Raw genomic sequence first — 13,108 nt, 5'->3', positions numbered from 1 at the left:
CATAACAGATCAAAATGATTGGTAATTAACACTACGTATATCTACATTTTGGGTTGCCAGGCAGGACAAGATTGTATTTAGGGTTGCGACCAAAAAAGTTGGGAACCACTGGTGTACTGTCTCTGTATAGGCTTTCAGTCCTCTGTTAAAAGGTGACAAGGAAGTTGGAGAAATGGTGTGGGTGTGGCCTGTCTTGGGGAGGGCTGTTGACTAGGGGCCCTCTGCTGGCTCTGAGTGGCATGGCCCTTAGCATTTCTGCCTCACATGAGATAGCTCGTGATATGTCTTTGAGCAAGGTATGGGAATTACTTTACATTATATGCAAGTTCTGTCTTATCAAAGAACTTATATTTATTTTTATTTTTATTTTATTTTTTTTGAGTGGATCAGTAGATACAGAGTCCTCAAAGAAAGGAAGGAAATAATTGGGAAAAAGAGCAAGTCAAGGAAAGCAACTACTAACAGAATCTCCCATACAAACTTGTCCTTATTGTCTACTTGTATACAAAGTGAATCCTAAACAGGGAAGCCTCTATATAACCAACTTCACTCTCCATATCTAACTGCTGCTTGATATTACGGACTTTCATCTCTCTAAATCATTAGATGGAAGTTTTACATCTCATGGACCCTCGATATAATGGACTTTCATCTGTGTATAGTTCATTAGATGGAGGTTTCATATTTAATGGATCATTGATATAATACACTTTCATTTCTATATGCACCCTGATGCCGAAAATTTGTGTTTCAGACATCCGTTTTTCTGCAAATCAGTATATTTTTCTGACTTACTTAATTACCCTGTTTATTGCTCATCTGTACTCGTTTCAGAAAATATAAAATTAAATTACTTTGTAACTGCCTAAAATATTACAATAATTGTTCTGAAATTTAAGAAAATTATTGCAATCATTCTGACCGTAATAAATTCAATATTCGGTAGTAGTATTAAATTAAGTTTAGCTTATAACCCATACCCCTCTTATGATGTCACAGCTCCCCCCTTGTTTCTGTTTACTTTTTCTTTAAATATAATTCAAATCTAAGTATGTAAATAAACACGTAACTTATAATACTCAGGACATTATCGTCTACCCCAGTAAAAATATTTTCTCTAATACAGAGCAAAATAGTAAAATTTACAATATTCTAATGTGGTTTACAAATAAAGAAAATGTGATATAAAACCACAAAATATGAAAAATGAAGAGCATAGGTGTGTGTGTGTGTGTGTGTGGATGTGATAAGCTGTACTTTGCCGTCGACTCACTCATATCCCTCCCCCAGATGTGATGCCATGACACACACACACACACACACACACTTATGTTACTTGTATATTATTTGTAATTCGAATCCCATTCCCCAAATATGTAACTGTATATTTTCAGCCTTCTGGCTGCCAAGCTCTTTCAATAAACCGTTAATTATTTATTATTATTATTATTATTACACACACACACACACACACACGTATGTCTCAGAATCAACTGGTTGCCTGCCTGGCTGACCTGTGTGGTGTCGTTTAGATGATGGTTTGTGTGTGAAAGGAGCTATTTTTTGTACATAGAATGTGTGGTGTTGTACCTTTTTTTTTTTTTTTACGGGAATTAGCCCACCCGGGCACAGGTCAAACGACCCACAACGGAGCCTGGGGGGCGAAAAAATAATAACAGAAAGAAATTGAATATAGAGAAGAAAAAGGTTATACTGTGTTAATCTACACCATGAAGATGCCGGAAAATCATCTTTTTAAAGTGAGACAGATTGTATACCATATGTATGGAAACACGGAAGGCAGCAGAGCGTTTCACAGTTTGGCTGTGTGAGGAAAGAAGGAGGCACTATAACGGGTTAATCTCTTGTGACCGACATCCACAGAGAAATGGTGGGCACCTCGGGCAAGGTGTGTGTTATGAGCCCACGGCCTTGCCGGCGGTACACAGGATGCCAAATCCACCGAACATTGCCTGTTAAAGTATCTGTAAAAGGAGAGAGTGAAGCAACATTGTGGCGAAGAAAAAGGGAAGAGAGATTTACGACTTAAGGATGAGAGTTAATAAGGCAAAATGCCTTTGATTCCACCCTATCTAATAGTTGGACAGCAGAAGAGCCACCCCAGATACAAGAGCAGTACTCCAAGTTAGGACAAATGAATCCCTTATATACTTCGAGCAACTGCTCAGTGGTGAAGTAGCTACAGCATCTGTACAGCATTCCCAACTTTCGGGAGGTAGCTTTAGCTATATTAAGGATGTGTGATTTCCAGGACATATTGGAGGAAATGGTGAGGCCTAACATATTTATTTTAGAATTTGCCAGGATGATAGCGTCCTGAAATGTAATTGGTGGGAGATCGTCTAATTTAGAAAGTGTAATTGGTAAATATTGAGTTTTATTACTATTAAATTTAACCAAGTTTGTACCTCCCCATTCAGAGATGCTGCAAAGGTCCGCATTGATAGAAGGAATGATATCAGCTGTAGAAACAGATCTAGTTTGAGAGTTAGGAGGAAGGGGAAAATGTGAAGAAGAGTGAAGAGTAGAATCATCAGCATAAGAATGGATAGAATTAGTTGTAGTGTGAAGTAAATCATTGATAAAAAGAAGGAAGAGAGTAGGTGAAAGAACAGAACCCTGTGGGACACCACTATTGGTAGAAAAAGAGCGAGAGATCAATCCCTCGACAACAACTGCCATGGGTCGGTTCTCAAGGAAGCTAGAGATTAGAAAACAAAGTGGGGGAGAGAAACCAAAAGAGGGAAGTTTAGATAGCAAAGACTTGTGCTATACCCTGTCAAATGCTTTGGAGATGTCGAGGGCCACGATGAAAGTTTCCCCAGAATCCCTAATAGAGGATGACCAAAGATGGGTGCAGTAGGAGAGCAGATCACAAGTAGATCTCGCCTGGCGAAAGCCATGCTGGTGATCCGACAAAAGAGAAAGGCGTTCAGGCGACGGAGAAATTGGGAGTTCAAGATAGTTTCGAAAATTTTGAGAGGGATGAAGTTAGGGCAATGGGGCGATAGTTAGAGGGATTAGAATGGTCACCCTTCTTTGGGATGGGCTGAACCAAGGCATGCTTCCAAGAAGAAGGAAAATTTTGGGTTTTGAGGCAGAAGCGAGCAAGCACGGGCCAGAGCTTCAGAACACTAGGTGGTATTCCGTCCAGTCCATGCGCCTTACTCACATCCAACCTGGATAACACACCAGTAACCCTGGGAGTGGAGATTATAGGAAAGTGCATAGGTTCAGTAGGAGGAGCAGGGGTAGGGGGATAGAGTGGGAATCGTGTAAGGTGGAGTTAGAGGAGAATAAGGTGCCAAAGAGATTAACTTTGTCAGGGGGAAAGTTGGTTATAGAATTATCAGGTCGGAAGAGAGGAGGAAAAGAAGGTTGTGCAGAAGTTGTTAAAGATGTGTTTGGTTAAGGACCAGAAGGATTTACCAGAGGAAGAATTAGTCAGGACAGCAGTCTTTCTTTTCATAAAATTCTGCTTGGCCCTACGAAGAATAGCCTTACAACGATTCCTAGAAGTAATGAAAGAGCAGTGGGTAATAGGAGAAGGAGATAGTTTCATAGCTTGATATGCCCTATCTCTCACCCTGCAAGCAAGAGAGCAGGAGCAATCATACCATGATTGTACAGTAAAACCTCGATTAACCGCCCACATATGGGGGGAAGGAACCGACGGATAATCCGAAAGGTTGGTTAATAGTAAATAAAGTCTACGGAAGTAAAACATACATTTTCAATGTACCTATCCCTAACCTACCTCATTTAAGTCCCTCTATTAATTTTTGTTCATTTGCCATTCATATTTCAATTGAATTTGCTTTAAAGCATTAACCTTTTTAGTAAATAAATATGAACCAGTACAAAAATCGTGAATAAAAAATGGAAAAGTCAAAGAACATATGGCATCACGAAAATTGTGACGAAGTCCCAGGTTGCTGATCTGACTTTCTGCCTCATCTACACACAATTGCAGGGTCTCAATTATTTCTCTTACTATTGACAACACAACATTCATATAGGTATATTGTTTCTCACTCATGATTTTTTTTTTTTTTTGCATTTCTTTATGGTTCTTTATTATTATTAGTATCATTATCATTACATTATCACCCCCCAGGCCCAGATGTGGGTCAGTGACCTGTGCCCGGGTGGGCTAATACCCGTAAAAAAAAAAAAAATTAGGGGTCCGGGATTGGCGGTTAATCCGAAAGTTGGTTAATCGAGGGTCGGTTAATCGAGGTTTTACTGTAATGTGAAAGTTTTGGTAGAAGATGGGTTAAATGCACTCATACCACCCTGTATAACCCCAGCAATGCTGTCAGCACATATCGAGGCGTCCCGAGTGGAAAAGCAACATTCATCCCAAGGAAAGTCGGTGAAGAATTCTTGCAAGGATTGCCAGCTTCCCCTCCGATAGTGCCATAGTTGACGTTTAGAGAGGGGTGGGGGAGGTGGTCGTGCCCAGTTTGATTTAATAGAAATAAGGTTGTGATTAGAAGACCCTAAGGGGGCAGAAATTGAGTATGAATAGTGTGAGGGGTTAAGGTAAAACAAAGATCATGAATGTTAGCAAGTTGATCATGTCGATCAGGAACGCGTGTATGGTGTTTGATTAAGTAGGGAAAAAGAGAGTGCCTCAGCTCCACCTGAGTCATCCCTTGCAGAGCCAAACCACTCTCTGTGATGTACATTGAAGTCCCCTAGGTAGAGGATCTCGGTGTTGGGGTGTGTGGATAGCAACAACTCATGGCAGGAAGTGAGATACTCAGAGTTCGAAATAGTTGGTAGAGTTGGGAGAACAGATAAGGAAACAAAGGAAAATAGTCACAGTAGGTAGAGATATTTTGAGCCAGATGGCATCATAAAGGGGAGATTCAGGATCCGTGAGTCGAGCTATAGGTGTACGTGTGTTGCAGTAGGTGCATACTGTACACCTCCCTTAGGACGGAAGGAGGTGTAAAGGTTGGAGACTTGAAAAGGTTTGGGTGAAGCTGCTTTGTTTGTCATAGTAATTTGGTTAACAAATTGGTTATAGTGCTACTGCTGGCAGACAGGCAAATGAATGAATTTAGTTGCATTCAGATTGTTGGACTAAATTAGAAATTTTACTGAACATGACCAAAGGGGACAAAGTTCAAATACCTGGAAGATTCAGATAGTTGGAATTTTGATAAAAAGAAATGCACTGTAGATTAAATAAAGTCTACAACATTGGATTTACCATAAAAATGAAGACATTCTGCATACAGTGGCCTGACATGAATGGGTGAGGTTGTTGGGTGCCACTGGGTCAGTACTGCGCGAACCAAATTTTACCAGGGAGTGTTGAATATTAATTCTGGTGACCTGGATACTGTTTGGTGCTATGTATAGCATCTTATACTCAAAATATTGAGGTGCTACAGTACCCTCCTTTCCCACGTTCATGTACTGTACTGGGTGGAGTGAGAAGGGAAAGACACACACGAGAGAACGGACTAACCACGCAGTGTGTGTGCAGGAGATGCACATCTGGCAATGGTCGGTCAAACAATTTCTAACTGCCCCGTGGATAGCTGAATTTCGATCGCGAATCTTGAATAAAAGGTCACTAATAATAATTCGTGAATAAGTGAATTCGCAAATACATATTTTGAGTTCGCAAATATGTGTAATTGATAGTATGAAACAATAAAATAAAGATTTATGTTGCACAATTAGATTGACTTTTTTAGTTTAGTTTCCTATGTTTTTAATGCTTATAAAGAAATAAAGATTTATGTTGCACATTTAGATTTAGCTTTTTAGTAAATTTTCATATATTTTTAATTTTTAATCTGCTAATCTGTGACCTTCATAAATTAGGCCATGGTGGGATTAGCATGAATATGCGAGGTGAGGGTGTAGTTCGTTATATGGAGATTTCACATCTAATGGATCCTCAAAATAACTGAGTTTCCTCTCCATATAGTCCATTGAATAGAGGTTTGACTGTACTTTGATTCACAGTGCTTTATAACCTTTCATTTAAACTAATTATTTGTTTCAATCTGACAGAGGGTTTGGCCACAGAGGTACCTGAAGTAAAGATCCGTGAATGGGTTTACACCAAAAATAATCCGTATCGTACAGCGGATATAGTAGATGCCACTCCCATTGATTGGGCTGTGCCTACCGTCCAGAGGTTGTGGTTCGGGTAAGATCATTCACACTGATGATGTTTTTTTGTTTTTCTTTCCTTAAAATATTAAATATTTAAATATTTATGGCCTGGTACCCTTTGTTTAGGCATCTCTAATTATGGATGACAAATCTGTAAGTTTGGACCAAGAAGCCCCCCAAAACATTAGTGGTTGGGACTAATGCATGAATTAGGTACATCATCCAGTCATAATTAAGTCTATGATTGGGGGTCTTTGAAAGCAACACACAGACACCATTTAAGGAATTAGTAGTAGGTGACACACTAGCCATGTACACGACAGTGAATCCTCGAAGATTCGGACCCAGTAAATCCGGATTTCAGAAGATTCGGACAAAATATGGGGGTTCCGGGAGCTAAGAAGTCTTCCAGAGTTGTCATTTGTTGTTTGTGGGAATATTAATTCATTCACTCTAGTAATGATACACTGTTTCTAATTATGTTAGCGTAGGAAAATGCATGGTTTATATAATTTGTTTATCACTGTGCCAGTCACCGTTTTCAAATTAGACGAAATATATATTTCTCCCATATGTATGCCTGGCAACAGGAGCAGTCAGGGGAGTGAGTAACCGCTAGTCTGCTGTTGTAACTCTCCTCGCTCCCTGTCACTGGATTTACTTTTATTATTAGTAGCTGGGTTAGACTTATCACTAACCACCAGGTCTACTGGGCCGAGCTGTGAAGTGTTATACATATGGTTGCTTTTCAACTCATATTTTCAAATAGATATACCTCACTTTTTTGTTTTAATTTTACTCAGTTACATGCACACACCATCCTACATACATATTGTGAAAAAAAAAACTAATGGACGAGTTGACGGTTTTGGGTAAACACAAGAAATACACTGCCATGTTCGTAGAGTGATACGGTATATATAATTTTTAATAAAAGTTTTAAGTCCTGCTATAATAGTCGAGATAGTTTATTTCTCTAGAAACAGAGCCGCCATTTGCAATGACGTCACTAGTTCAAACTCATAGCTGCAGTCGGAGGTACAGGTAGTAGAGAGGATGGCCTCTTCAGAGTTCAGACCCCAAATGCCACATTCCAGTAAGTTTTAGCGGTGTTTTTTTATGGTCTAAGTCATGGACATTTCGTAAGTGAAGAAGTGTGCCGTGAAGAGCAGCTTCAAACATAGGTTGGATGGATATATGAGCGATAGGGGTTGGGTGTAAATGGAACTGCCCAGTATGGGTCAATAGGCCCGCTGCAGCTTCCTTCATTTTTATGTTCTTTTGGACATAAAAAACTCCCATGTTCACACCAGCTCAGCTGTCATGTACTCTTACGTGGTAGACTTTCTCTTTTTTTTTCAGTGCATTCACAGAGTATATCAGTACTAGATGGAGGTACGAGTAAATTTAGAAGTAATGACATTGTCTGGACTTTGTTTGAGGATGCCTGGTGCTAGGTAAACATGACAACATAGTGCTGTTATTGTTTTGATGATTCACTAATGAACCACTGGGATATATCATTTATATTAATTAATGGGTAAAATTTCACTTTAACTACCATGAGCATTTGGATGTTTAGATTCAAGACAGGCTATACTACAGGTACTGGGTAAATTTTAAGTTTTGGTCATCACTTTACTTAGACATGCAGAATATGTTTTTTTTTCTGATGGTTTGCGATGTGTTATGGACGATTTAGACCTTCATTTCTATCGGAAATCATTAGTTTTGAGCTATTACCCCCCTTACCTTATAACTCATCATACCCTAACCTAACATACGATCTGTATTTTCTTATGCGATCGAAAAGTTTTGCGAAAGACATCCTGTAGAGATATTGTGTCTTATTGTTTATAGTACTTAATCCCATAGTTAGAATCTTAAGGTTCCTCAGATGATCAAAACCAAAATAATACCAATATTATTTGGAATGTTTATACTATGAAACTTGTTGTATGGGCAGCTAATATCCATTGAATTAGTTTATGTGCTTTGCAGGGGTGTTATGATTTAAATCAAATGATTTAAATCACATGATTTAAATCGATTTAAATCAGAGTAAAAAAATCATGATTTAAATCAAAATGATTTTTTTACTTATAACTGTTTTTTCTTTTTATTCTACATGATTGAAAAGTATATGCATTGCAGCAGGCTAATAACATTTTATTTGGATTTACATAATTATGTACTGTACTATAGTCTGTTCTCTCCAGTTTTGCGAAACTTTGATCATATCATAAGGTCTCATTATTAATGTATATATTTACACGAAATATATTGTTACCAAAGATAATAAATACTACTGAAATTCAGAAATCATCACATCCCAGGATCTTTGTATAGAAGAGCAGGAGGAACAATGCTAGTAATGCCATCAGACACACGATGGAACACAGTGACAGATTCTATTGAATCTTATTTAAAGAACTGGGAGACCCTTGTTAAAGTGTGCAAAGAAAATAGTGAAGACATTGATAAGAAAATTGAAAGAAAAGTTAATTTCAGATTCAGATTTGCCCCCGAGGGGGCTAGTTTATTGGGCACCCCCTTACATCCTGTGCAAGGTGAAGCGCAGAAGTGTTTACAGCGCCCAACAGGGAAGTATGAAAAGTTCATACTTGCCTTTATGACTCGTACATTAAGGGCATAAAAGCCTGAAGGGTCATAGGTTTTGTCAAGTTACATAAAGTGAGAGAATGATGAGTGTGTGGGGGGAAAGTTCCTGGTACATTTCATCTGTTTATGGCAAAGAGTGGCAGGTCCCTAATAATGTCAAATGCCAGGCCTGTGACTAGGAGGAGGGATATCTGGTCTGGGAGGGAAGAGGTGTTGGTAACGGCTGGGGACCTATAGGAGGAGGTCATAGGGCAAGTGAGGATGTAGTGAGAGAGGGTGTGAGAGTCGGGTTGGCCACAAAGTTTACAAACAGTGCGGCCAGGCTCAGGGTTGCCAATGTACTCCCATAGGTACCTGTACCCTAGGCGCAGTCTCATGTATATAAGCTGTTGAGATCGAGTCAGGGATTGATATTCTTTGTAGTGGTGGTTGTCGTCACCGGTTACAGCGTCATAGTGTGATGCTACCTCGTTGTTTCAGGTGTGTCCAATTTTCGTTGAATGCCTCTCGTTGTGTGGCGTGTATGTGAGATTTGAGATGATTCAGGGAGAGGGCGAGAGTGGCTTCAATATCTTCTTCTTGTGTGGCTTCTTTGGCAAGCCGATCAACAGTGTCACAGGCAAAGGAAAGTTAATGATAAGGCATTAAAAAGAACTGCAGAAGACTATTTAGAGAGACTTAAGCCTATTGCTGTGGCATTGGACTGTGTCCAGAGAGAACATACCCTATTAAGTGATGCTGTAGAAATCTGGGTAAAACTCAAAACTGATATTAGGAGTATTTAGCAGATAAGAAGGATATGGATAATTTTGAAAAAAGAATCAAAGTAGCATTGACACCTGCCCATTTTCTAGCTAATGTGATAGATCCAAGGTATCAGGGCAGACATCTGACTCCTGAGCAGCGAGACATTGCAGAACAGTATGTGTGCGAGTCTCTCCACATTTCCTTTCAACATTAATGTCCTTCCATGGAAGAAGTGCACCATTTAAAGAGGTCTATTTTGGTAAAGAAGTTGTAAAATCTCTCTCACCCCTTGTTTGGTGGCAGTATTTTGCCAATGATATGACAGAAAATGTAATGGATGTTCCTAGGCAATTATTTACAGCTGTTGCATCATCAGCAGGGGTTGAGAAAATTTTTTCCACAAATGGATTTGTACACTCAAAGGTAAGAAATCGCCAAGGACAGGAAAAGGCATCTAAGCTTGTCACAGTACATAAGCATTTCAATGTTCAACTAAGCTAATTTAAATGTTTTGAACTATTTTTGTTGTTTTCAGAATGAGAATATTGTGTTGACTTGAAGTTATTACCGGTAATTCTTAATACAGTACACTATAATCCTACAAATGTAAGAAAATAAACTTGTTACTAGTATTACCGGTATTCTGTTGACTTGAAGAAGTTAAGTTATTAATTTTTGAAACACTGTAATCCTATAAGAGCATTTATGTTAAATTTCATTATTACATTTGGATTTGTGCACTCAAATGTAAGATATGTTACCAGTTTTCTTTTATTTTACAAAAAGAATATTATTGTGTTAAATTCCATTGGTACATCTACTGCATAAATATCTTAATGCCAATTTTCTGTTTATTATCCTGACTAAGCTTTGGTTGAAAAATACTGTTTTTATGGTTTAAAAATACTATTTTAATGCAATTAGTAAAAAAATAAAAAAATCGATTTAAATAAAAAAATCCGATTTAAATCAAATAAATCGATTTTTTTATTTTTATTTTTTTAAAATCATGATTTTTTCCAATCCTGGCACTGCTTTGTAATATTTATACAGTGATCCCTCGGTTAACGAACGCCTCGGTTAACGAAATTTCGGTTAACGAATTACCTTCCATAAGAATATTCAATTCGGTTGATGAAAAAAATTAGGTTAATGAATTCCTTACGAATTTTTCCCAACATGTTTTTGCATGCTTTCGGCTGCTCACCAGCTATAGTATTAGTCCGCCAATACAGTAATCGGTTTTAGGGCTTAAATTCGTTACCATTTGAGTAAATATCAAGAAGGTTGTACTATTCAATAATTTTCCTAGTCTTATATTAAAATTTTTAGTCATTTTAACAATTATTTAACATAATTGAAGTACAGGGAACTAGTTTTTAGCGCGCCAAACAGCCACTTGACTCACCCAGAATGGCGTCAGTTTGTGTCTTTGGTCAGTGGAGGAAACATCTTGCTTGAGACTCTCTTGAACATAAACTATTTTTACGTTTTTACAGTACAATTATTGGTCATTCTGAAGTTTATTTTACATATTGACAATATATAATGCAGTGCGGTGTTGATTTAAAGAAAATAATCTTGAACTACACCAAGTGAACTAAAATTTTATGGGTGAAATGGCGACATGAAGCATGGGGTAACTTCTCTCCCACCCCAATGCTTTCTCTTCTCCCTTCTCCTCCACCCCCATTCTAATTCCCATCATCATCATCATCATCAACCAGGAGCCTTCTACATGCACACCTCGAAGTAAGTGTACTTTACTGCATTTATTTTTACTTTGTATGTAATTTTCGGTGAGCTGGAACCAATTACCCAAAGTCCCATTGAAACAATGGTTTCGGTTAACGAACGACCTTCTGGAACGAATTGTGTTCATTAACTGAGGGACCACTGTATATTCAAAATAGTACAGTCTCTCCTCGACTTAAAATGGAGTTCCGTCCCAACGACCAGGTCGTAAGTCGAATTTGTCGTAAGTCGAAAATGCGACAATAATACATAGAAATTCTAAAATGAAATACGGTACAGTAAAAGTAATCAAAAATGAAAAATTAATAAAGTGTTACTGTGCACTTACCTTTAATGTAGTCAGCACACGGGGCCCTCAATAATTTTTTAATTAAACATGGAGACTACATTAAGTGGATGAAGCAGAGGAGGAGAGGGCTGGGTGGGTCATCAATTTCGCTTTCTTCAGACAGGCTAACATACTTGCTTGTTGAAGGTATTGGCTCATCTTTAGGGAGAGAAGAGGCAGCAGTGGTGGAGTGTGAGGAGACAGCAGTGGGGGGACTTAAAATATATGTTCAATTTAAACTGCACAGTTTGCCTTTTCTTTTCATTGTAAATCTCCCTGTAGCAAGCAAGTGCATCTTGGATCAGTCTCAACTTTTGCAAAACGCTCAACATTTTGATCCATTTCTTCAAACATAAGCATCCCCTTATTAATAGTAGCAAATGCCTCTGCCTTGTCCTTCAAAATTGTTGATATCGTCAAGTGAGAGAAGTCAAGGTCGCATAAAATGGTTGTTACCGTTTTTCCATTTTCATATTGCATTTTTATTTTCATTTTCATCTCAAAAGTAATTGACTGTCTCCTTTTCTTATCAGCACCACGAGAACTCTCACTTTTACGCTTGCCAGCCACTTTAAAGGGAATTAGAAAATTTTTTCGGTACACAGCGCGATCACTAACAACAACGACAGCCAAACACCAACTGAATGAGCTAGGCGTGGATGCTGTACTCCACGAGGCGGCTCAGCCCACGCTGTCGTACGAGACAGAAACGTTTTGGTACTAGAAAATACGTAATTTGAAAAATATTTTATACGACTATGGCGGTCGTATGTCCGGGTTGTTGTAAGTCGAGGAGTACCTGTGTTGCACAGTAAGCACAATTAATTATCTAATAAAATTTATTTACAGAGCTGACCAGCCGAGAAGGTTGGACAACTACAGCTGGCTGCCTCCTGCTGGGAAGCTCGCCCCAACCATTAACGCCACAATCAATCACAGAGCGTTTCGCAGTCACGTGACTTTTTAGCAACTTTAACCCTTATTTTTTTCACTTTTTGGCCCAATTTATTTTAAAATATCATTACCTTAGTGTATTTAAGCATTTTCTTTACCCATTGACCTGCCATCTTTCAAACAAATTTTGACCGTCAACTCGTCCATTGTCCTAAGAGCAAACGCAACTTAGCTGGCTCAATGAGGGAGCGGGAGGATGGCACAGAGTGTAGGGGTGGGGAGCGTTGCTAGGGTATCAGCAGAGGTAGTGTCCCTGCTGGTCATAAATACTGTGGTGAAGCATGGAGTGTATGCAAATGGCAACTGTGTTAAACTTTCATTTAGCTTTTATTTGCTGGTTTGGCAATACAGGGGGCCCCCCAAATTTGCGGAGGTTTAGGTTCTCAAAATGGCTCCGAATCACCAAATTCGCGAATAACATTTACGGACCGGGGTGGGGGGTACATTTTTACTTATATACAAAGAAATGTATATTCCCTTTTATGTGTTTGCCCTTAGGACAATTATTTCTTTTATCTGCATTGTATATATATATGTGTG

The 13,108-nt window shown here is 38.6% G+C and overlaps 1 protein-coding gene across 8 annotated transcripts in view; it reads left to right on the top strand.

Moving 5' to 3' along the window:
* LOC121868520 (constitutive coactivator of PPAR-gamma-like protein 1) overlaps positions 1 to 13,108 on the top strand; it is a 99,476-nt gene that overhangs the window by 57,807 nt on the left and 28,561 nt on the right. For all 8 annotated transcript variants that reach the window (XM_042369200.1, XM_042369197.1, XM_042369195.1 and 5 more), the window contains one exon: positions 6,058 to 6,196. In XM_042369200.1, the coding sequence (XP_042225134.1) occupies positions 6,058 to 6,196 (139 nt within the window). The remainder of the gene's footprint in view (positions 1 to 6,057; positions 6,197 to 13,108) is intronic.

Source organism: Homarus americanus, unplaced genomic scaffold (assembly GCF_018991925.1).
Source record: "Homarus americanus isolate GMGI-L3 unplaced genomic scaffold, GMGI_Hamer_2.0 scaffold59495, whole genome shotgun sequence".
Classification (NCBI taxonomy): domain Eukaryota; kingdom Metazoa; phylum Arthropoda; class Malacostraca; order Decapoda; family Nephropidae; genus Homarus; species Homarus americanus.
Note: the sequence above shows the minus strand (reverse complement) of the source record. Positions and strands in the feature narration are given on the sequence as shown.